The 25588-nt window shown below is 43.3% G+C and overlaps 2 protein-coding genes and 4 non-coding genes across 6 annotated transcripts in view; 2 read left to right on the top strand and 4 right to left on the bottom strand.

The window, feature by feature from the left end:
- LOC138242634 (uncharacterized) overlaps nt 1–10148 on the top strand; it is a 51562-nt gene extending 41414 nt beyond the window's left edge. The window contains exon 4 of the mRNA XM_069198184.1: nt 10049–10148. Within this exon, the coding sequence (XP_069054285.1) occupies nt 10049–10148 (100 nt within the window). The remainder of the gene's footprint in view (nt 1–10048) is intronic.
- Nucleotides 2178–2249, bottom strand: trnaw-cca (transfer RNA tryptophan (anticodon CCA)). The gene has a single exon. It is a non-coding gene; the product is annotated as a tRNA-Trp (tRNA).
- trnal-uag (transfer RNA leucine (anticodon UAG)) lies at nt 7561–7642 on the bottom strand. The gene has a single exon. It is a non-coding gene; the product is annotated as a tRNA-Leu (tRNA).
- A 1294-nt stretch (nt 10149–11442) lies between the features above and the next one.
- Nucleotides 11443–11530, bottom strand: trnay-gua (transfer RNA tyrosine (anticodon GUA)). The gene is given in 2 exon segments: nt 11443–11478; nt 11494–11530. It is a non-coding gene; the product is annotated as a tRNA-Tyr (tRNA).
- A 777-nt stretch (nt 11531–12307) lies between these two features.
- On the top strand, nt 12308–12619 carry LOC138243287 (histone H4-like). The gene has a single exon (XM_069198880.1). It carries the CDS (start codon nt 12308–12310, stop codon nt 12617–12619), a length of 312 nt encoding a protein of 103 aa, XP_069054981.1.
- Nucleotides 12620–12925: 306 nt separating this feature from the next.
- On the bottom strand, nt 12926–12981 carry LOC138243856 (U7 small nuclear RNA). Its single transcript, XR_011192474.1, has one exon. It is a non-coding gene; the product is annotated as a U7 small nuclear RNA (small nuclear RNA).
- Between the last annotated feature and the right edge of the window lie 12607 nt (nt 12982–25588).

The raw sequence follows: 25588 nt of genomic DNA, 5'->3' as shown, positions 1-25588 counted from the left end.
GGTGGACTCGAACCACCAACCTTTCGGTTAACAGCCGAACGCGCTAACCGACTGGTAAGGTCATTTCTCGAATCACAAGTTTTCGGTTAAAAAAAAATCTCTTCCCGTTTATTTTGCCAGCCTGTAATATTTCTTCTGCACTGATAACCAAGAATTGAATTTCATTTTTCGCAAGCTGTGTGAATTTCATCAAAAACAAGTTTTCCAGAAAGGAAATGAACACATGCATTTAACGAAATCAAGCCCTTTGTGATTGCCCGAAAAAATAATAATTTAATAATTGCTTACACTTATATAGCGCTTTTCTGGACACTCCACTCAAAGCGCTTTACAGGTAATGGGGTCTCCCCTCCACCACCACCAATGTGCAGCATCCACCTGGATGATGCGACGGCAGCCATAGTGCGCCAGAACGCTCACCACACATCAGCTATTAGTGGAGAGGAGAGCAACGAAGCCAATTCATAGATGGGGATTATTAGGAGGCCATGATTGGTTAAGGCCAATGGGAAATTTGGCCAGGACGCCGGGGTTACACCCCTACTCTTTTCAAGAAACACCATGTGATTTGTAATGACCACAGAGAGTCAGGACCTCAGTTTTACATCTCATCCGAAGGACGGCGCCTGTTTACAGTATAGTGTCCCCGTCACTATACTGGGGCATTAGGGCCCACACAGACCACAGGGTGAGTGCCCCCTGCTGGCCCCACTAACACCTCTTCCAGCAGCAACCTTAGTTTTTCCCAGGAGGTCTCCTATCCAGGTACTGACCAGGCTCACACCTGCTTAGCTTCAGTGGGTTGCCAGTTGTGAGTTGCAGGCTGACATGGCTGCTGATACGTTCTGTACTACAAGATAGGAAGAAAGACACGGCTGGGATTTGAATCTCGGTTCTTTTGTTTAATAGAGAAGCGCTTTAACCAACTAGGCTACAGTGACAGGGTACCCATCACCTTTTACAGCCGCTTGGACACACCGCTCTGAGACATCTGCGTTCAGTAAGCGCTGAACCTGCGCTCAGAGCAAATTGCCTGTTTTACATAGCAGCCCCGACACTGAGAAACGAAGAGAACTGGCTTTTATCTGCCATTTTCATGTCCAATGCGTTTGACATCTCCCAAGGGCGACAGAGTTCTTTTGCGACACTATTTCTTCTTCTTTTTTATTTCTGTACGCTTTGATAAAAAACAAGAAATCGTGCAACGGAAAAATATCTTTTTTTCATAGAGAAAACGTGCACCAGGAAATGTGTTGAGAAGAAATGATTTAACATGATACGTGACCTAATTTATCGGAGCAATTGCTCGACCAGCAAGATCTGGAGAGGTTGGAGAGTCTGGTGGATGTGATAATTATACGGTGTTGTGGAAGAAAACAGTCTTTCTTTGAATTCTCAGTCAATCGGAATTTCAGTGCGAAACATAAACCCCTTGTCTGATTTAAAGAGATTATATTTTAAAACTCATAAAAAATCAGAAAACACATGTTTCTCACTTTGAAATTTTAGACGGAGCGGTGCATGACTAGTAGCGGCGCTGAGCACACTTTGGGGGAATTCAGGTCATGTGAAATGCCAGCGGTTTAATAAACAACGCGTCTGATTCCGGATCATAAGATTGTAGGTTCGACCTATACCTGGTTCGTGTAAATTTTATTCAAGCTCCTCAGTAATAGATGTATATTATGTAATGAACCGCACCTGAAAGCAAACGTTGGGTCTGTTTCCTTTGTTTTCCAGCATGAAATAGCAAATCGTTACAAAAAGCACCTGCTAATGTCCAATAGCGGGTTTTGTTTTCAAATTACAGTTTCAGGCTTCAGACACTTTTTAATAAAACAAAAGTGTCCGGAAACTCATTAACTTTCAGGTTTGCTTGAACCTGTATTAAAAAAAGTTATCTGAAACTTCCGGGATTCCATTATCTGATGTAGCTGTCTCTAGTTGGACGTGATGTTAAGCAGATGTGAACTGTGCCTTTTCTCTTAAAAAAAAAAAACAAAGTTCTTTTTTCCCCTCCACTCCAATGCTGGAGACTGTAAGCCTGTGTGAGCTCCACACTGCGTGTCCTGTACTGCTCTATTTTGTTTTGATTATCTATGTGGTGTACAGATAGAACTCAACTGCATGGGGTGAATTCCGTGTTCAGGACCAGCAGAACCTGAAAAAGTAACAGCTGACCTCGACATGATTTGAACACACAGCCTTCTGATCTGGAGTCAGGCGCGCTACCGTTGCGCCACGAAGTCACGGTTGTCAGAGCTGTTGAATTTCCCAAAGGAGACAAATCAGCTTCACAAAAAAAAAAATCTCCTGTGAAGAGCGCAGCTCTCCGAAGAGAGTCTCTTCTTCACAGACCACATTTTATTCTTCCTGCGCAGCTCTTGTGCAGGTGTTGTTCTCAATTACAGATCCAGGAACACTGATTTTTTTTCTATTTTTTTTTAATTAAGTACCCCATGGTGCAACGGTAGCACGTCTGACTCTAAATCCCCAAGTTCATTTTCAAAGTATATCGGAGTCAACTGATACTGATCAGGTTCTGCTGCTACTGAACCCGCAGTCTTCACCTTAAGGTTCAATTCCTCAAGCCTTTTGACCTTATATGTCCATCCCTTCTCGTCAAAACTCGTATTTTCACAGAGTACCCTTCAGAAATCGCAGTATAGAATGAAAAAACTCCAGTAGATCTCGGCCGCTGTTGGTGATTTTCCTTTAAAAATAAATGAATCTCTGGAAATTTTACGGAGTGTATCACTTTCACTGAGACCGAGAAGTGTTAAGCTGTACATGAGTCTTTGTGGTTCGGTTGTTAACCAAAAGGGTGGTGGTTTGAGCCCTCCCAGGGACACTATGAGCCTTTTAATGTACACACCCGTCTCACTTTATCTCCACGGCCGGTCTTGTACCGCAATCAAATACAGAGCCTGTAGGAGGCAGTAAGCTCGCATATATAGCTCACTGTGTATATAATGAAGAAGCAGAGGTTAGTTTCTCATCTGCGCGTTACAGAGCCTTACGCAACTCGTACTGTACCAACAGTTAGGGTTTGATCCCTGCACGGGCTATTAGTTGAAAAGCCATTGTAAATGACGTGTAAGAGATTTATAGATACTGTAGATCAGTAGTTCTCAAACTGTGGTACGCGTACCGGCAGTGGTACGTGGAGTGCCACCAGGTGGTACGCCAAATGACCCTGGAACTGTGTAGTGTGCACTGAAAAATCGGGACGGGTTTTCATATTTTGTATTTTAATACTTGTCGAATACGCAGGCTACATACTACGATACAGTGCGTGCTAATACTTCAGTGGACACAAGAGATACTCTGTAATTCTATACCACTCTATAGGAATGCGTGCTACGGATGCAAGTGACCAATTGTATTTAAAAAAAGCTATTGTATCTCCAGCAAATAGGGAGAAAGGAGAATTAGCGTGATTTTGGAACAATGCCAACATTGTAAACACAGGAATGCATAGAAATACGTGCTACGAACGCAGGCAATCTTGTGAGCACACGAAAGCGTGATAGAAAAATATTTAAGAACTGTTCGAATTTGAGAAAAATACACCGAGCATCTCTGTGTTTCGCTCCCATGCGCATGAAATAAAAACTTTAAATAAATACGGAAATAAAAACGGAAACGCGGAAAAAGCTTGCGGATTGCTAAAGCAGGTAAGCTACACTATTTTTGAAGAACCTTATTTACAGTTGGCAAAAGAGCTGACACGTATTATGTGTGGAAAAAAAGCTGCTAAACAGCTCGACCTGCTGCCCCCCTCCCCCTGAAAGACACAGTCATTTATAGAATTATTGAAATGAAGGATTATATCAAAAGTACACTGATAGAGCGCGTTAAGATGAGCAGATGTTTTTCACTGCAATTAGATGAGTCTGTAGTCGATTTGGCCAATTTGCTCGTTTACGTTAGATTCGAGTTTGAGGGTATGTCTCATGAAGACTTTCTGTTCTGTAAACCGCTACCAACAGGAACTACAGGAGAGCACATATTTCAGCTTCTGAATGAATTTATCGAAGAGAATGACCTCGACTTGATAAAATGCATCTGAGTTTGTACCATTGTTCTCCAAGAAGGAAAGCTGTTTAACACTGACGTCACTCCTTTTTATTTAACCCAGATTGTGAAGACAACTCCACCCTATCAAAGGAAAATGTTGCACAAAAGTTGGAAAGCACACTCTGAATCCATCTGTACTGTATATTTGATTTCCGCGATCCGTTCAAGGCTGCTTGGTGCTTCGCAAGCAAGTCATGTTCAGGGAAGAAACTCAGCTTAGAGAACTACTGGTGCATTTTCACTCATTGAATTTGATCTTTGTACTCTCTTTACATTCTCAGCTATAATATTTCAAAATTACAGTTCGGATTTGTTGGAAAACTTCACAGGCATTATTAAGTTAGGACTGTACAATTGTATTTTAATATCTTGGTATATTTACCTTCATTTTAATATGGATGTAACCATAAATGTTGTACTTTTGTCGTACATTTTAACTGAGGACGCACGACGACTATTATACCTTGTGATACATGCAAGACATCTGTAAACGAAGATGTAATTAGTCAAATTGGCAATTAACAGAAAACCACAATTGTATAATATTATTTCTCTGTCGATGATCAGTTGAAGGATTTGAAGAAACTATATATTATTCCTCGATATCGATGATCAGTTGAAGGATTTGAAGAAACAGCAGTGATAGCAGGTGATTTTGGTTTTGAACCCATCTTTACACCTCAATAATCCATTTGTCCAAAAGAAAAGACAGGCATGTTTTGAGTCTCATAATGATCATCTTCTCGATCCAAAGAAACATATAAATTTGATTCCTTCCGTAGTATTTTGGATTTTCTTACGAAGATCTCACGAAGTATTGCCAGGATCTATATTTAGCGTTCGGTAGCGATAACACTGCTGATATTGATTGAGTAGAAATCTATGATGTATTGACAACTTTATCTGAAGTGAGAAGTCCTAGAACGCTGTCTATGAAGTGTTAGGATTCATACCAAGATATACTTTTTGTTTTCAACCCAAAATGCTGCTATTGCATTACACATTATATGAACATTACCAGTTTTGGTAGCTTCTCTGCATGATTTTTCAAAACTGAAACTAAATACAAAATTATTTAAGATCAACCATGACAAAAAAATTATAAATCAGGACTAATATTAATATCAACTGATGTTACTACAGAAAAAAAGATTTAACTGAAATATTAATAAGACTATGCAAGCCTAAAAAGTAGAACAATTCAATTTATATAACTTTTTTTTTTTAGAAATGGGCTCACACACCGGAAGACACTAACGTTTCTCTTCGTTAGAGTATGTGAATAACAGTTTAACCCAAAATATTTGGAGTCCAGAGGGAGGACTTGCTCACTGAATGATCTCTCAAGAAATCCCTGGTGAGATTCAACAGGTGTTTTCTTCAACAGCCACTAAAAGTCTGATGACCTTCTCTGGATTTCCTGAATATGACGTAAAATTAGTTCAAATCATTTGGTAGTTAACACAACGAAATGCTTTGGAGGTACATTTAAAACAGCAGAGCAAGACTGTAGCACTTCGTGTGTGACTGAATTTAATTGTGTAAACCTGGCTCTCTATGAACACGAGCAAAGAGTTCTTACTCAACAGAAGATTGCAATGTGAGCACAATAATATAAGACATCTGGAAACGCCAGAGATTGAACTCAGGACTTCATACATGAAAAGCATGCACTCTACCACTGAGCTACATCCCCTATGGCACAGATGGTGGAACTGACTTAAAGATGTGCATATGTTTACTGACCACAATCCACCCTTCATGAATAATTGAAATGAATAATTTATTTTTATATCCAGTCACATGGGCGACGGTGGTTGATTCTTCAATGGGGGAGTGCGTTTTTCTACCTCCTTACTCGACTGTCTTTCAATTATGTTTTCTTTGAAACCTTTTTGCATCTTTTAAGTGCTTGCAATTAAATTACGCATAGAAAAACAGCAGTACAGTTGATGTTCATGGACTGATGCACACAACTCCAGTGATAAAGCCCTTTTGTAAATATTGTAGAAGAATGTTAAAGGGCGAAACAACGCTCCAACCACGTGAATGGTAACAAGAAGGATCGTGTTCTTATTTAATATGTGCTTTTGAATTGCCTAGTCAATACACACAGGCTTTAGAGATGGACAAATAATTGAGTGAATCAAATTAGTTTTTGTTGGTCGTCTGTGTCTTCATAACTTTGTAGGTGAGAGAGAGGATTGCGAAAATGTGCAGGTGCTTCTCAGAAGTGCGTTGGTGGTATAGGTTCCTTCAAATAACTGAGCCAGTGCATCCCAAATCTTTTCAAGATGATCTGTGATCTGGTAACACATCTCCTGAAACTAACATTCGAGGTAGGAAGTGTGCTCTTAAACACCAAAACACTCAAAAAGGAAGAAGCAGATCTCTGTACACAAGACGGTAGTGCGATATTAGAATTTCAGAGTTCTTGACGGATTCAGGCTCCTTCTCAGAGGTCCTTGCTCGCCAAATAACTTTGCATCTGAGGAAGAGCACCACGGAAAAAACCCAAATCAACAAGAGAGCGCTTTGGTTGCTCTTGCTCTTAATGCAAGGAGCTGTTTTTTTTTCCTCGCAATAATAATTATTAACCAGAAACAGCAGCACAGGTAGGTCGCATTTGTGATTATGTCACTTCTCTGCTTCAGCAAGGTCAATAAAAGACTCTGAAAGTAGTAAAGCAAAACTGAACTCAAAATCATATTAGGAATTCTGAGCGATATCTCCATACAGGTATTCCAATAAGAACATTAAAATATTTGAATATCATCTCTCTGTAGATTGCGCTGCTTTTTACCCAGAGTAAAACTATTGGATTGAAGGAATGCTAACCGCTGGGTTAAAATGTATAGTTGTTATTTGGAGAAATCTGTAAACTCGTGATCGACAGTGCTGATTATTTTCCGGAGACGGAGCACTGATGACCTATCCGAGCTAATTGAGAAAGCTCACCCAGTGGATACTCTAGCAGAACGTCAAAGAACATTCACCTTTGTATCCAAAGAAACCACAGGAACAACATCAGGAAGCACAATCAATTCCCCTTTTAAATCTTTCCTGTAAGGTATGCTATGTGAATTCATGAAGTTAATCCTCTGATCTCTTTTGATCACGAACAAAGTACTTCTGATGGAGCGCTATGTTCAAAGATTTAATAAGCTTTACCCCTGCCAACGATTCGGCGTGAAGAATTAAAAGTTTCACAGACAAAAGCAGCTCACCACCACAGCCAATATTGAATGTACTGTACTTGCCGGTACACTATCATGTGCACTGCCTCAAAAGTGATCTTGGCAGATGTTGTTCCCTACATAAAGCTGAACGTGCCAAAGAGAATTTCTGTTGAGAAAACAAAATATTTTTTCTGCCTTGATGTTAAGCCTGTCTTTTAGAAAGTCTATCTCTTAACACCTCCTGCAGCCTAACAAAAAGCACTTTTACTGATCGTATTGCAGGTCTTAAAACATTAACATTTGGCAGCGGTGGGATTCGAACCCACGCCCCCAGAGAGACTGGAGCCTAAATCCAGCGCCTTAGACCGCTCGGCCACGCTACCTTCCGCCATGTCCGTCTTCCTCACATTGCTGGCTTGGACTGGGGGGCTTCAGCTCTTGTCGTCGGATCTAATGATATCATGACATGTGGAAGTGACTGCACCTTCATCTTCTGAGATGCTTTCAATAGCACAAACGCTACTTTGACCGGCACAAACATAGCAATAACGAAGGAGGTGGGTTTCATCCTTTGTGCTGTTTGTAGGGGCGCAACTCTACGTCGATCTACTGACTTGAAGAGCAAAAATCAAAATCCTCTCCTACTACTATTGCTTTTTTCATAGTTTCTTCAAATCCTTCATTTGAACGTCGATTTTGAAGGATATTGATGATAATACCACATAAATTGTGGTTTTCTTGTGATCGCCAATTTTATTCAAATATCAGCCTTTTTTACGGTTCCTTGCGTGTTTCACAAGGTATAATAGCCCTCCTTGCATCCTCAGCTAACATATTTTAAAATTACAATAGCTTATACAGCATGCATGTTTACATTTATATTAAAATTAAAGTAAATATACAAGAATACATACAGTACTAACCCAATAATTCTTGTCAGGTTCTCCAACAAATCTGCGTTGTTATTTTAACATGTTTCAGCTGAGGGTGCAAAAGGAGTATAAATGAATTTTCCCGCCAGCCATTCAAAGACCAAATTCCATGAGTGAACATTATTTTCTCAGAAGTTGCCGGCATTGGACTTTGCCGGTGGTATTGAATTATGTCCAAACTGTTGTAGTAGTTCCTTCTTGAAATTCGACACGTGCAAAGCACTCGTAATATCATAGTTGTTAAAGTTCTCTGAGTCTATTCGAGTCATGGTGTGTATCCCTGCCTATCATTGGGAGACAGGTAGCTTTTTTACACTCAGATTCCTATCTTCAATGCTTTGTGTGAGAGCTTACATAACTTTCATTTTCTCACATTTTCTGACGACTGTTCCAAAGGGGCACCCTGTCAATTCCGAATACTTTTCAAAAATCTGCCTGCATGTTTGATTATTGTCATTTCATTTAAAAAAAGTTCAATATTGATCATAACTAAAGAAAATAATGATCATGAACAAAAAAGGGATAAAGATGCGAGTCGATCTTGAATCACAGCTGGGTGACACGGGCTTCTGTTCTGATATGGTTGTATGAGAAACAAGAGGAATCGCCAATCTCCTATAGAACATGAGTTGAATCAGGAGTGAGACATTTCGTATACTCGTGCATATGTCAACGCCTGACCTACATCGTAAAACTAACATTAAGTTGTCAGAGACATTCATTTATATACAAACAAGAGACAGACCAAGTAATAATTCTACATTAGTTCAGGTGGGTAAACCTGAACTAACTAACTAATAAACCTATTAATAATTCTACATTAACGTGTCCTACACTGATCAGACTAATTGACATGGTCTGATTCAGAGCCTGTGCAGTTCGTGCTAATTACAACAATGACAGTTCTGAACCCTCATCACCGAACTGAGCACAAGTTCAGCTGTTCTCCAGTTTTGTTACGCATGGTTTTTCATTGCAATTGAGTTCAGAGCTGGAGCTGATCTCCAGACAGTACAGTGTTTTGGGTAAGTTGTCGACGCAGGAGGCTGCAGACAACTTACCCAAAGTGTTTTCTATAGCTTTCAGGTGCAGTTCATTTATATAAAAGAATGTAAGTGGTATAAACTCAACAAGCCAGATGGCAGTCGAACCTATAATTTTCTGACACGAGGCCTAACGCGTTATTCATTACGCCACTGACCCTGCTATTATAGTGTTAAAAAAACGCGTTTTCTACGTCTGTTTAAAAATCACTAAAAAAGACAAAGGGCTTGTGTGTTGCGCTAAAATTCCGCTTCATTTCGAATGCAAATAAAAACCGTTTTGTTCCGTGAAATCATACATTTGTCACATCCTTCATACTATACTTCTCTCTTGTATTAGTAAAGCATTTTGATTTAAACTGAACAATATATTGTAACGCAACAAGGGCTCAGGCGGGCGCTGTCGCCGCATTAGGTCGGCCCCCCACCGTCGGGGGCTCAAACCCGGGACTCCCATGTCTCTCTGCAGCGACCCAGCCCGGTGAGCTAAAGAGAGATCTCCCCACAACCCACGGGCTGTGGTCCTGCTATCACAGGGAAGGGCAGTGACGTCACCTGCTCTGGTACACCGGCTCTTACACAGTGCCTGTCGGGCGTAAGCATTACACTATGAAAGGTTTCATCTATACACTTACACATAATAAGTATACGAATAAATACTCGGAAGAAGCCGCAGCTCAGGTATTAGAGAGATTTAAAATCGGATCGGAGGATTTAGAGTCCAGACTGCAAACCAACAGCTGACACAGGTCTTTTATAGAACCGTTTTGATTTCCTCTACTTTGTCCACGTGACGTCATTGTCCTGCTCGCAGCCGAGCCCGACACACGTCTGGTTTCTGTCGATGGGCGCACACCCCGCGGTCCATGCGGGTCCTGATACCCCAGTACAATGACGGGGACGCTAAACTGTAAACAGGTGCCGTCCTTCGGCTGAGACGTAAAACCGAGGTCCTGACTCTCTGTGATCATTCAGGAGAATGGTGGTGGTGGCGGGGAGTCCCCATTACCTGTAAAGCGCATTGAGTGGAGTATCCAGAACAGTGCTATATAAGTGTAAGCAATAATGATTATTATTATTATGTAAAATGCAATAAAAAATAAAACAAAATATCAAACTTTGATTCAAAATAGATTAATATAAAACTGATAAAGCTAATGCTTTTTTCAGGGCAATATCTACTTTTTTTTTTAAAAAGCGAAGTCTGTCGCGACTGAAAGTTAGAGAAGGTATACCAGCGGGTGCCTTCATATCATGAGCGTCAGTCTCGCCCGTAGCTGCGAGAAGGTTAAAAGCGCACAAGTGATTTGTCTTTCGTCAAAGTAACTGCCGGAGCAGTAAGATGCAGAGCACAATCTAGCAGCTGTAGACGATGTTCTGGGAAGAGCTAATTCTGTTTTCAGCACAGGGAGTGAGAATGAGCTCAGTCCGGCTCCCAGCAGAATCCATCCTGGTTTGGTTACAGTGAGTCTGAGGCTCTTTGGATCGTAACGTAAAAAAAACAATTGCTCACATCGTGTGACTTCCACGACAGGAAGGAAAGATATCACTTAAAAAAATCAGAACTGAAGATTTGGATCCGGGGCCTCATACTTATAAAATTATTAAAATAATAATTATCAAAATATCAGATTGTGTTTCTGCAAAATTTCGTGCACAGTACGCCATTTTTATCTAAAACAGTCACAACGAGGGCTTTACACGCAGTCTGGGGTATTTTCCCCTTTTATATTTTTGCCACTTTATATCGAACCTGTTATACTCCCAGAAGTGCACAGTAGCTTGTACTTAATAAAAATGTACAATTCACCGCTGGTATAAACAGATGTGTGCCGTGTTTGCCTTTGAAAGCATTTGTTTAAAAAATAAGTTCACAATACGATAAAAACACAGAAAGCACAAACTTTATAATACAACAATACAAAATCAATACCAAATCATTATGCCAATTAAGTAACTATCCTTTGAAAACAGAGAACACCTTTATATCTACAAAAAACTTGACATTTGTATGTATTTTTGAATTACAAAGCAGACAGTGTAGTCCCTTAATTCAAAGATCAGATCTTGGCCAAAAAAAGACAATCAGACGTGGGCTGAATTCGGAACAGGAGCCTTTGCTTAGTCGATTATTGAGCTTTTGATCAATGTCTGAATAAAAGAGATTCGTTTTTTTAACTCTTTGATTAAATTACATGAAAAGCACCTTCCTTCGAGCCGGAATCGAACCAGCGACCTAAGGATTCCCTGTTGACCCCACTACAGTCCTCCGCTCTACCAACTGAGCTATCGAAGGGATGCTGTGGCATTGCACTCTGGCACATACTGCCCAATGAAGTAAAATGTGAAATGGGTGATTTAAATCCCACTTCGACATCAAGTTTCCAACTCGTTTCCTTAGTCTCGTTTTCGAGTTCCTTAACTCGTTCCTAATTTACCTTGAATTTAAGCCACGAACCAGGATTCTACAGTATAAACTTCCAGGGATATTACAAAATGTTTGATGGGGCATCAATAATTCCAGGTGGAAATTGATTCCTTTTTTTTCTCGAGGGATCATATTAAACATTTCATTAGTATCGAGAGGAGGATCACCAGTAGACACAAAACAAACAGTTTCTTTCTGTCTTTATTAGAAAGTAGCGTTTGTGCTACATTAATAATATTTTCGTGGAAATAAAGAAGTTGTAAATTTTAAAAATTTATATTTGAATCGAAATGTGGTTTTGAGTTAAATATTAGCGTGTTCATGTAATTAGTTTGTGTTTGTCATTACTATATATATTGCCATGTTACTAGAATTTGTAACTGAAGTTTACTAGTTGTGTTTTTTATGATGATTAGATATTTGAATACTATATTGTATATAATGTATAATTTGAACTACATATTGTTCAGGTGTGAATAATTGTATATTTTAAGAATACGTTTCTAAAACAAATCATTGGCTTTATTTACTAGTTTCTACACCTATAAAAATCTTTCTTTGATGTATAATAGACATCAAAGAAAGATGTCTATTATACATCAAAGATGAGCAGTGTGTGTCGTGTTCACAGCTGATAACTAGAAGATGTCTGGAAGAGGCAAAGGCGGAAAGGGACTCGGGAAAGGAGGCGCTAAGCGTCACCATAAGGTTCTCCGTGACAACATCCAGGGAATCACCAAGCCCGCCATCCGCCGCCTGGCTCGCCGTGGGGGAGTGAAGCGGATCTCCGGGCTGATCTACGAGGAGACCCGCGGGGTGCTGAAGGTGTTCCTGGAGAACGTCATCCGCGACGCCGTCACCTACAACGAGCAAGCCAAGAGGAAGACTGTCACCGCCATGGACGTGGTGTACGCGCTGAAGCGCCAGGGCCGGACCCTGTACGGCTTCGGAGGCTAAACAGGAGAGGAGCTTCACTACCGGACCCTGACGTATAAACCCAAGTGACCCAGTGACATTTGTCACTGCTGAGGTTGCTTTATGGGTCTATTTTCTATACTGTGCTGATCAATTGGAAATCAAATGGCAAAAAAGACCCGTTCCCGCACCTAAGGTCAAATATTAGGAATCAAAACTGCTTGAGTGTATGGAAGCACACAGCTTTATCAAGATTTCCAAGTGCAAGATCTTTTTATTCATAAAAGACCCTATTTATGTTGTATGAGAAATATTAATATTAATACAGAATCCTTTTTCACCAAATAAATGGGGTTCCTGACTTCAGAAAGCCTTCTAGACAAATACTAAAAGAGCAAAAATTCAATTTGGTAAATTAAATGAAAACACATACCCTACCAAACCTTGAGTACAGGCCATTCAGGATGATAATACAAAACCATTTATAATTCAACAAATAAAACCTGTCAACTGGTAATCACCACTTATCATAAAAAAATAAGTAGCAATACACAGTAGGGGACTCTTGGGTGCAAGTTAAATCCATGCAAGAAGGGGTTTAGTGTTATATTTCCAAATCAGATATGCAAATGAGAGATCTGGCCCATCCAATCTCAAAGCTCCCATGGTATGGAATGGAGCTGCTCCCCTCTTCTAGTTATTCACACTGGAGTTAGGTTACATATTAGCACATTTCATCTAAGAGTTGCTCCAGAAACAAAAACGTAAACAAATGATCTGGAATGTGACCACACCTATGAGAATGTAGTTCAACAGATAACTTGTAAACCTTGTCATAAGATGTTTTTTGTTCTACAAAATATACTTTATTCTGCAAAAAAAACATCTCAAAAGGAACATCTCACACATATTAACACTCCATGTAATAAAAAACAACGGCGGAACGGAGATTGATTGTCCGTTATCAATCTTTGCGAGTGGGGGCGGATTTGCGCAATTAAGAGAGTCCCTCCAAATCTACCACTTGCTATTGTCCTTTAATCTCTGTATAGGGCCCAAAGTCCATTCCAGCGCTCCCTCGCCGTGGGGAAACCCCATTTGGCGACGTGGTGCTTCGTCCTCCTCCTGAGGTCCGCCAGGATCCTCTCCTCCAGCTCCCTCGCCCCCCACTTTATGTTGTGCCGGATGAGAGTGTTCCTCGCTTTCCACAGTCCTTGTTTTGTGAGGGACAGTAGCAGCCCCCACAGGTCCTGTGTCCCCTTGTCCAGTCTGGTGGGTGCCAGCCCCCAGCAGAATGTACTGGTAACTGAGCACTGCATCCTTTCCCAGGAGTTGCATAATGTTGTCCATTCTGCCCACACCACCTTGGCGAAGAGGCAGCTCCAGAACACGTGCTCCTGAGTCTCCTCGACAAAACACGTGTCCCGGGGGCAATGCGGATTCCTGGTTAGCGAGTGTCTGTAGAGGACCTCTCTGGTAGCCAGTCTCTTGTGCACAGCCATCCTCTCTGAAGGCACCAGTTTTGTAGGGTTTGGGCATTTACTGAGACAATTATTAATTGTAGCAGTAAATCACAAAGTTGATTCTTTTGATGGCTTTAGAATCCAACCATGCGACATAACTCAAACAACGCACACACACAGGTACTAATACACGAGGATACATTTATTAATACATAAAATATGCATGTAAACCTAACAGATCTTATCGAGAGGGTTATCAGAATACAAAAGATATATATTCAGTCAGTTACGAAGTGTTACACATATCAAGAGGACATACATTCAGTATATCATTCATTAAGACCGTTTCGTAAAGTGAACTTGGTTACAACTTCTACATTAGATACTCAAAACAAGAACATAACTCTTAGGAATTAAATTGATATCAACTGGTTGGGATTACAATTGAATTCTCGAGCAGTAATGCAGTGAAGTTGAATACTCATCCAATCTCTGGGGATTCAGATCTCCTGCGGGCACAAAGAAACAGTTGCAGGCTGTTGCTGTCCAATCTGCGCTCTCTGGCTCGGTGCCAGGCTGTGCTGTGCGGCTTGCGACGGTGCGCTGCTGTTGCTCACTGACCGGCTAGTTAGTGTTGGCTTTAACTAGCAAAGTTTGTGCACAGGAGAAAAGATGACTGTGGGTCCCAGCAAGTCAGGAAGAGGACCGGTTCGTTCCTGATGAAGAGCTAGTTCTGAATAGTGATTCAGCTGTCCACAGTTCCGACCTGTTCACGAGGCCTGCTGCTGGTTACTCTCTGGCAACCTCCACTCTAGACTCTTAGAACAAAGGAAGGTTCTGGCACTCGGACACACTGGCCGTTCCGTGGTTGTCCGGGCTGAGTCTCAGGATGGTCAGGAGGCGCTCTGCGAGAATGTCCTGCCCTTGGGAGCCTTCTGCTCCTGGGCCGTCCTGCCCTGGAATTCTCCTTTGAATTCCCTTTAGGATATTCCACAGAATTCTCCTGAATCCCTTCTGAATCTTACTGAATCTCTCAGGCTCTCTGTGTTGCCTGTTTTTACCTGGAGGAACTTCAGCTCATTGATTGGCTGAAAGTTCCATGGGCACCAGAGTCCCACGTGGGTTACTCGGCCCTACCAGTCCCTGATTGGTTGATCAAGGTGAGATATGAGTCACTTACTCCTGACACTTAGGAATGCAGTCCAGATGTCCAACTGGCACTCCCTAGACAGATAGGCGCCAATGGGTGACCATTGATCATGATAGCCAGGCTTAGCTAAGTGCATCCCCCTTTGGGAGCTGTCCTTATCAAAAGAAAACATCTTAAATCAGCCTGCATGAATAGTTTCTCTGTGGCTGCACCACAGAGATGAACAGAGAAATGGGGCCTCATTTGGGAAGCTCAGAAACACTTAATTCTGCCTTATTATTAAGCCTCGCCGCTACACCACTCTTTTCTTTTGTCCTTCCGAAGGTGGATCCTCTTTCCCTTCTTGCTGGGAGTTATCCAGGGCCCTTCCTCCAGTCAGCCATTTTGTCCGTCGTCCTGGCTGCCATCTTGAGGCACTGGTGCGGCTGGGGTGTGGCCTCGGCAGTTTCGGTTCTCTGCGGGGGAGGTGCGGGTTCTTTGTTCTCACCTCTCTCCCTTTGTCTTGAGACCGGTTTCTGCTGGTCGGCTTCCACCACCTGCGCAAATGAAGGTTTGCTTACCTTGCATTAGTGAAGGAGGTGTCCCTCGGCGCCGCATCCATCGCACTTTTTGGCTGCCCGGCAGGTTTTTGCCAGGTGCCCCTCTTTGTTACAGTTGTGACATCTGACGATGTCACACGTGTTCTCCTTGTGGCCGGACTGTCTGCACTTCTTGCAGAAATCCGCCATCCTGGGGTAGTAAAGGTACCCCCTGTCGGCTCCGATGTTGAAGCGGGCCGGGGGGTGCTGGAAACCGTCGACGCCCTCTAGGTCCTCTTTCAGGAGGACTCGGTACTGGCGTTTGCCGTACCAGACGCCGCAACTGTCCCTGATCTCCGTCGGTTTGCCCACCACAGTTACATACCTCCCTAGGTACGCTGTTACCAGTGCCATTGGTACGTAGGGGTTGTACGTGAGGATTGTGATGGTCCTCTGGTTTGTCTTCCTCATAGGCTCCGGCCTGAAATCAGAGAAATAGAGAAATGGGGGTGCTTACCTTTTTCTCTGATCATTTTCGTTGCCTTTTCATATGAGGCGTCCGTGGCTATGTAGGCCTCCATGTATCTCTCTGCCTTGTTGTCTTGAAGGCAGTAGAGATCTCCGGCCACCAACTGCAGGATCCCTCTCAGGAAGGTAATGAAAAAGGATTTCGCAGTTGGCATCGTCTCTGTTTTCTTGGTCCAGTGGAACCGGATCAGTGTCTTCTTGTCTGCCATCTGGAAAGGAGAAAAAAGAAAAAAGGAGAGAAAGAGAGAGAGCAAGGTCCTGTGGAGAGGAGGGTTTAGCTGCTAAAGGAGCAGCGAGTGAGCCCTGGACTTTGTCCTTGTGGGCAAAGCCCAGCTAGGTGCAGGCGCAGGAGGAGAGAGAGAGAGGGAGCGGATAGCGCTTCTGAGTCTCGAGGAAGAAAGCAAGCACCGCGGGCAGGCCACGAGTACCTACTCCCAGCCAAGAGGCCAAGGAGGTGGAGCAAGAGAAAGGGGGAGGGGAGAGGAGAGAGCAGAGAGAGAGAACGTTGCTGCCGGATCCCACCCAGCTCAGCTGCTGCTTGGCCTTAACCCCCTAGGCTCAACCTAGGACGATACCAGCTCAAGCACTCTTCAGGATCTTCGATCGCCTTCTAGAACTTTGGAAAGACAAGAACTGCGGGCATGCCACTAGAACTTGATCTTAGCCAAAAGGCCGATAAAATTGGATTCCAGCTCACTGGCCCTGCAAAACTTAGTTCAAGACTTTAAACTCTCAGACACATATAGATGTATATATCCCACAACAGCAGGATATACATGGTCAGGGAGGAATAGCAGCTCCAGAATTGACTATTGCTTTGTCTCAGAGAGAGTGAAAGTTGTTGGGGTCACTCTTCAGCCTGTCTTCTTCTCAGATCATCAGGCTTTAGGGTATAGAGTGGAACTCCAGGGCGGGACTGTCTTTGGCCCAGGCCTCTGGAAACTCAACACAAAGCTGCTAGAGAACGAGGGTGTAGTATCCCGCTACAAGGAGAAACTATCACAGTGGCTGTCCTTGCAGTGTCTGTACGGGTCAGTAAGAGAGTGGTGGGAGGAGGTGAAGGTGAGGACAAAGGCCTTTTTCATGGCTGAGGGAAGGAAGGCTGCTGCCAGACGGAGAGGAGTGCTAGCCAGGAAACAGAGGCAGCTGCAGCGTCTCTACACGATGCTGCACAGTGGCTTCGATGTGCTTGAGGATATCACCCTTTTAAAAAAAGACATCCGGAGCATAGCCGAAGAAAGCAGTCGAGGAGTGCTGTTAAGAAGCAGAGTGCAGTTCTTGGAAGAAAATGAGAAGTGTACTCGCTTCTTTTTCAGGAAAGTGGTAGGCTCCAAGTCTGTCATGGAAAGTGTAGTTGATGAGGAGGGAAGAGAGAGTACAGAGCTGAGTGCTATCCTCTCCTGCATCGAGGCCTTCTTGTCACGGACGTCCAAAGGGACTAACTGTGGGGAGCAGGAGTGCGGAAAAAGACCCATATGCGTAGCGGCGAGACGGGAAAAAGGTCCAGGCTCATTAGTGCAAAGAGTTCAGGAATGCCGTATAGAAACCTGTGCCCTCAGGGAGCGGACGTGGGGCGCCCTGGTGCTAGGCGGGTCTCAGGACATCCGAACGTCAGTGCTGAGCGAGGACAGAGTGCAAGACCCGGAAATATATAGCCCAAGGGAAAGAGAGGGACAGGAAGGACAGCAGACCAGGAAATAGGGACAGGACAGAGAAGGACCGCCCTCTGGCTGCAGAGGGTGTGACACTTCTACTCAAGACTTTACAGCTCTACAGAGGTAAAGGATGAAGAAATTCATTTTTTTACCTCAAAGCTAGAAAACGTTTTGAGTGAAGAAGATAGGGAAGTACTTGAGGGGGATTTGACAGTAGAAGAGCTGAGAGGCTATGGAGAGCTTACAGAAGGGGAAAACTCCGGGTGCTGACAGGCTCCCTAAAGGGGCGTCTGCTTTTACTACTTGCACAAATGAAGGCAAAAAAAAGCCAATCCATGTGAACGAACGGCGCTTTACAGAGGAGTACTGCCTGACTGGATCGTTGATGAACGACAGAGGTCACTCCGACCTCTTCTCGGTTTTCTTCAATGACTTACTAAGGATCTTCTTCACATTCGCCCATGCAGGGGAAGCCAGTTACACCAAAGCAAACGCAGGAAAGTGCAATTCAAGCAGAGACCAGGAGAGACTTGTTTACACCGAGAGTGGGCGGAGAATGGAACAATGCGCCCAGCCCTGTTGCTGGAGCCGATTCTTGATGAGATCTTGGGCTCACTAAGAAGCCCCCGCTGGATGCTAATCTTTCTGTTGTTCTTGCAGGTCCTGCACTGCATTTGAGCCAACAGAGCTCGTCCTGGTCTGTCGGCACAGCCCAATTGCGAATGATCTGCTCCGTGTACAGAAGGAACGTGCGTTTGGTACAAGAGTGCATGAAGGCACCGGAAATACATTGGCAACAAATGACCGGTCGCTCAAGACCTCTGTGAAGTACAGGAGTGTGCAAAACGATGCTGTTTCCGCCCAGTCTCGAACCGGGGACTTTTCAGGTGTTAGGCTGACGTGACAGCCTCTACACTACGGAAACCAGCAGGGACTGCTGCTGGTGTCTCGCTTGCATTTCAGGCTGAGAAAGGGAAGCGTCACTTTAGGAAGGGGGTGCTGCAGAGAGGAACAGAGGGCTCCATGAAACAAAACGCTGAAACCCGGGATCGAACCAGGGACCTTTAAATCTTCAGTCTAACACTCTCCACACCCACCTGCTCCAGCCTTCCTGTGTTGCGGCATGAGCGCACCAAGAGGAGCGGGAGAGTGTTGCAGGAACGTCACTCAGAAGGAAAGCCACCCAGGTGCGCCCTCTGAGCTCTGTCCACGGCTCCAGGCCTGCAAACACGGCTCCAGGCAGGACTCCACTCCGCAGGAGCCGCAGAGCAGAGCAGAGGAGATGGGGGCAGCTTAGCTCCTGTGCAGAGACCTGAGCTGTGGTTGCTGCGGACGCTGTCTTTTCAGTTCTCGGGGTAGGACATCAGGAAGCACATTGAAGCGCTGCGACATGCACTGTACAGATCCCGCCACTACTGGGCCCGATTTCCCCGGATCGAAACCGGGCTGAAACAGGCCTGTTTCGTTTGTTGCCACGCACACTGTTTGGGGATTCGCCTAGCGCTGTGATCGAAAAGACCCACTCACCTCTTAGTGTGGCGGGATCTGCACAGTGGATGTCGCAGCGCATCCTGCTTTCACTTCAATGCACGTCCTGATGTACCCCGGTCTCCCGCGTGACAGGTGGGGATACTCGCCACTATACTAACGAGGAAGACATCGCTCTCTGCTTAGTGTGCAAAACACTTACTTGCAGCATTGTGGGTGCTGTGGTTTAAATGCTATTGGTTTGTGAACAGAATACCCCTATCCCAGTGCATTGTGCCACATTAAATAAACGCACGAGAAAAAGAGATTCAGAACGCAAAGCTGTGTCAGTGTTCTGTGTAAAAAATCGGTTTGAACATCATGGGAGCTGTTTTTAATAAGCTGCTGAGTAAAGAATATTTTAATCTTCCTGCTGTCAGTAGTATTGTGCATATAGTTGACTCTTACCTGAATGAAAACAGGACGTAAAGAAAGGGTTTCAGAATTCAGACAAAGCTTTATTCGCGTGCTTACAGTCTGAGTAATTGGAGACTGCACTATTCTGTTGCCTATAGTCATATACGGGTTTTTCGCATGAAGCCGTATTGAACAGTATTTCTCGCGTTGTGATCTTGTGTATACAGCGGTCCCCCAGGTTCCAGTTAGTGCGTAATTACGCATCGATGAAAAACCGGAGGTTTAAAAAAAGATAATTAGCTCACTGATACTTTGATGTAGAGGCTGTGGAAATATCCACATGTCGTGGTCTTTAAAATGTATTTGGTTTGAAGGCGTTCTGTGCTTCCGTTGCGAAGATATGGACAAAAGAATATTCGTGATTGGTCAAAAAAATGTCATATAAACGAAAAAGTAAAGGCTGAGAAAGCATTCACAATGTATTTTATACACAAAGCAAGTATTCTCGCGATTCTAAGAGGTTTCGTGTAAACGCTACAGGCGTGCCAAAATCGTTTTCGAACTTCAAGCTAACTTTACTCCGGTCTGGTACCGTAGGTCACGTAGGTTAAAATCCCAGTCATGTTTTTTTTCCTATCTTGTGGTACATAACGTACCATTTCAGACTATCACAAAGGGCTTGATTTCGTTGAATGCATGTATTCATTTCCTTTCTGGAAAACTTGTATTTCAAGAAATTCACACAGCTTGCGAGAAATGAAATTCAATTCTTGATTATCAGTGCAGAAGAAATATTACCAGCTTAACCTGAAAGTTGTGATGGGAGACACGGACCCACCATTCCATCTGTGTGGCGCGTTTGGTTGTTCACTGAAAGGTTGGTGGTTCGAGTCCACCCAGAGACGTGTTTCTTATGTGATGTAAACATTGTCTTCACAAAGGTCGACTGGATTTCTCAGCGAAACCTTAACCATTTTAATATTTGCAGGAAATGCGAGTGCTTAACAGGTGTCAGAATCACCGGGAAATGTCCAATTACTGTATGCCCAACATCGCAACTCCCCAGAAAACCATATTCACCCAAGAAAAAGTCGAGTCGTCATTTATAAACCGCTACAGTAAAATTTCTTGTATTTCGGGATTATGAGAGCCTGTTACATTGTGTCTCACACCTCAGTGTCAGAATTTTGAGACATTTTTATAACCAGGGGTAGGTTCATAGCGATAAGCAGAAAGTGCGATCATCCTTTGCTCATCCTCGGTTAACCATATATTCTCATATGCCATGTTCTGAATGTCCCATTTAAAACTGCTATATTAAAATTAAGACTTTTTATGATCAGAAGGCAAAGTTGTGGTAAATATGCATAAAGTGCAAGTGAACTTGTGTTTTGCCTTTGTCTTGTTATTGTGAGTTTTGAAAATTGGTTTTCGATTTTCTGAAATGTGTTTCACACAAAAATGCAATTTGGATAGTCACTACTTATATATTCCCCTTTACTGAGGATATGTACAGTAATCCATCCCGATTAGTACTTTTAAAAATTACTGTAGAGAGCCATCAGAAAGGGAATGAAAACTTGCATTAAACAAAATCAAGCTGCATGTAATCATCCATAGTGATACATTTTTTAAGACAAGACAAGAAAAAAGACACTGCTGGGATTTGAACGCAGAATCTCCTGTTTAATAGGAAAACACTTTAACCAAATCAGCCAAGATGCTGTCAGAGTATTAACATCATGTCTGCATAAGTGATTACAGCTGACTATCGCTGGAGGACAGTTCACTGTGAACAAGTCAGCCTGCATAATGAGGGGAAGAGACCAGCCTCTGTGATGCACTATAGAGTTACACTAACCTTCTATCCAACTGTTCTATGCTGCATTCTACCCTAATGGTAAATATTGATTTCCGTGCGTGTAATATTCATTTTTTTGTCAAATATTATCAAGCACAAATTTTGTTGTTGAAAATAAGCCTTGTGGTTTTCAATGTTGTGATCCTTTTCCCCCACTGTCACCCAAATTGATACACTGTGCTTTGACAATTCTTCAGGCGATATTGTTTAGAGGAGCTCAGTAGAATTAGTTTGCGTATATAAAGTATTTCTTTTCCCTTTAATCCTTTAAAACATATTACATTTTCAAAATATTGTATCTTTCTTCCTACTAATTGTAGCGGCAATGCTTGTTAATAAGACAGAATTAAGTGTTGCTGTGCTTTCCCAAATGAGGCCCCATCTCTCTCTTCATCTCTGTGGTGCAGCCACAGAGAAGCTATTCAGGCAGGCTGATTTAAAGATGTTTTCTTTTGATAAGGGACAGCTCCCAAATGGGGATGCATTTAGCTAAGTCTGGCTATCATGATCAATGGGCATCCATTGGCGCCTATCTGTCTAGGGATTGCCAGATGGACATCTGGACTGCATTCCTAAGTGTCAGGAGTAAGTGACTCATATCTCAACTTGATCAACCAATCAGGGACTGCTAGGGCCGAGTAGCCCACGTGGGACTCTGATGCCCATGAAACTTTCATCCAATAAACGAGCTGAAGTTCCTCCAGGTAAAAACAGGCAACACAGAGCTCCAAGACTATTCTAAAGGGAATTCAAAGGAGAATTCCAGGGCTGTGAGACAATTCCAGGGCGGGACGGCCCAGGAGCAGAAAGGCTCCCAAGGGCAGAACATTCTCGCAGCGCGCCTCCTGACCATCCTGAGACTCAGCCTGGACAACCACGGAACAGCCAGTGTGTCCGAGTGCCAGAACATTGCTTTGTTCTAAGAGTCGAGAGCGGAGGTTGCCAGAGAGTAACCAAACGATCCACCCGAGGTTAGCACCAGCAGCAGGCCTCGTGAACAGGTCGGAACTGTGGACAGCTGAATCACTATTCAGAACTATCGCTTCATCAGGAACGAACTGGTCTTCTTCCTGACCTGCTGGGACCCACAGTCATCTTTTCTCCTGTGCACAAACTTCGCTAGTTTCAGCCAAAACTAACTAGCCGGTCTTCAGAGAGCATCAGCAGCGCAACGTCGTGTGATCCACTGTCCCAGCCTGAGGAACAGACAGTCAGCCCGTCTCTCAATAATAATAATACGGTGTGTGATCTCCTGTCCCAACCTGAGGAACAGACAGAAGTGAGCCAGTCTCTCAATAATAATAATACAGTGTGTGACTTCCTTTCCCAGCCTGAGGAAAAGACAGTGAGCCTGTCTCTCAATAATAATAATACAGGGTGTGATCTCCTGTCCCAGCCTGAGGAGCAGACAGCGAGCCTGTCTCTCAATAATAATAATACAGTGTGTCATTTCCTGCCCCAGCCAGAGGAACAGACATTGAACATGTCTCTCAACAATAATATAAATAAACTGTGTGATCTCCTGTCCCAGCCTGTGGAACAGACAGTGAGCCTGTCTCTCAATAATAATAAAACAGTTTTTGATCTCCTGTCTCAGCCTGGGGAACAGACACTAAACCTGTCTCTCAATAATAATAATCCAGTGTGTGATCTCCTGTCTTAGCCTGAGGAACAGACAGTGATCCTGTCTCTCAATAATAATAATCCAGTGTGGAATATCCTGTCCCAGTCTGAGGAACAGACAGTGATCATGTCTCTCAACAATAATATTAATAAACTGTGTGATCTCCTGTCCCTGTCTGAGGAACAGACAGTGAGCCTGTATCTCAATAATAATAATAATACATTGTGTGATCTCCTGTCCCAGCCTGGGGAACAGACAGTGAGCCTGTCTCTCAATAATAATAATCCAGTGTGGAATATCCTGTCCCAGTCTGAGGAACAGACAGTGATCATGTCTCTCAACAATAATATTAATAAACTGTGTGATCTCCTGTCCCTGGTTGAGGAACAGACAGTGAGCCTGTATCTCAATAATAATAATAATAAATTGTGTGATCTCCTGTCCCAGCCTGGGGAACAGACAGTGAGCCTGTCTCTCAATAATAATAATACAGTGTGTGATCTTCTGTCCCAGTCTGGGGAATTGAAAGTGAGCCTGTCTCTCAGTAATAATAATATAGTGTGTGATCCACTGTCCCATCTTGAGGAACAGACAGGAGTGAGCCAGTCTCTCAATAATAATAAAGCAGATTATCATCTCCTGTCCCAGCCTAAGGAACAGTCAAGAAAGAGCAAGTCTCTCGATAATAATAATAAAGTGTGTGATCTCCTGTCCAAATCTGAGGAACAGACAGTGAGCCTGTCTCTCAATAATAATAATACAGTTTTTGATCTCCTGTCCCAGCATGAGGAACACTGAGCCTGTCTCTCATTACTAATAATACAGTGTGTCATTTCCTGCCAAAGCCAGAGGAACAGACAGTGAGCATGTCTCTCAACAATAATATTAATAAACCATGTGATCTCCTGTCCCAGTCGGAGGAACAGACAGTGAACCTATCTCTCAATAATAATAATACAGAGTGTGATCTCCTGTCCCAGCATGAGGAACAGACAGTGAGCCTGTCTCTCAATAATAATAATAATAAAGTGTGATCTCCTGTCCCAGCCTGAGGAACAGTGAGCCTGTCTATCAACAATAATAATACAGTGTGTGATCTCCTGTCCCAGCCTGAGGAACAGACAGTGAACCTGTCTGTCAATAATAATAATAATACAGTGTGTGACCTCCGGTCCCAGCCTGAGGAAGAGACAGTGAGCCTGTCTCTCAATAAAAATAATACAGTGTGTGATCTCCTGTCCCAGCATGAGGAACAGACAGTGAGCTTGTCTCTCAATAATAATACAGTGTGTGATCTTCTGTCCCAGTCTGGGGAATAGAAAGTGAGCCTGTCTCTCAGTTATAATAATATAGTATGTGATCCACTGTCCCAGCCTGAGGAACAGACAGTCAGCCCGTCTCTCAATAATAATACAGTGTGTGATCTCCTGTCCCAACCTGAGGAACAGACAGGAGTGAGCCAGTCTCTCAAAAATAATAAAGCAGATTATGATCTCCTGTCCCAGCCTAAGGAACAGTCAGGAAAGAGCAGGTCTCTCGATAATAATAATACAGTGTGTGATCTCCTGTCCCAGCCTGAGGAACAGACAGTGAACCTGTCTCTCAATAATAATAATACAGTGTATGACTTCCTGTCCTAGCCTGAGGAACAGACAGTGAGCCTGTCTCTCAATAATAATAATACAGTGTGATCTACTGTCCCAGCCTGAGGAACAGTGAGCCTGTCTCTCAATAATATTAATACAATGTGTGATCTCCTGTCCCAGCGTGAGGAACAGACAGTGAGCCTGTCTCTCAATAATAATAATAATACAGTGTGTGACTTCCTGTCCTAGCCTGAGGAACAGACAGTGAGCCTGTCTCTCAATAATAATAATACAGTGTGTGACCTCCTCTCCCAGCCAGAGGAACAGTGAGCTTGTCTCTCAATAATAATAATACAGTGTGATCTCCTGTCCCAGCCTGAGGAACAGTGAGCCTGTCTCTCAATAATAGAAATACAGTGTGTGATCTCCTGTCCCAGCCTGAGGAACAGACAGTTAGCCTGTCACTCAATAATAATAATACAGTGTGTGTGACCTCCTCTCCCAGCCTGGGGAACAGTGAGCCAGACTCTCAATAATAATAAAACAGTGTGATCTCCTGTCCCAGCCTGAGGTACAGTGAGCTTGTCTCTCAATAATAATAATGCAGTGTGTGATCTCCTTTCCCAGCATTAGGAACAGACAGTGAACCTCTCTCTCAGTAATAAAAATACATACAGTGAGCCTGTCTCTCAATAATAATAATTCAGTATGTCATCTCCTGTCCCACCCTGAGGAACAGTGA

This window comes from Lepisosteus oculatus, chromosome 14, assembly GCF_040954835.1.
Source record: "Lepisosteus oculatus isolate fLepOcu1 chromosome 14, fLepOcu1.hap2, whole genome shotgun sequence".
Classification (NCBI taxonomy): domain Eukaryota; kingdom Metazoa; phylum Chordata; class Actinopteri; order Semionotiformes; family Lepisosteidae; genus Lepisosteus; species Lepisosteus oculatus.
This window is presented reverse-complemented; position numbering and strand designations above follow the sequence as displayed.

Bases quoted from the DNA above. Each gene is read 5' to 3' on its own strand.
- LOC138243287 (XM_069198880.1), top strand. From the start codon at position 12,308: ATGTCTGGAAGAGGCAAAGGCGGAAAGGGACTCGGGAAAGGAGGCGCT.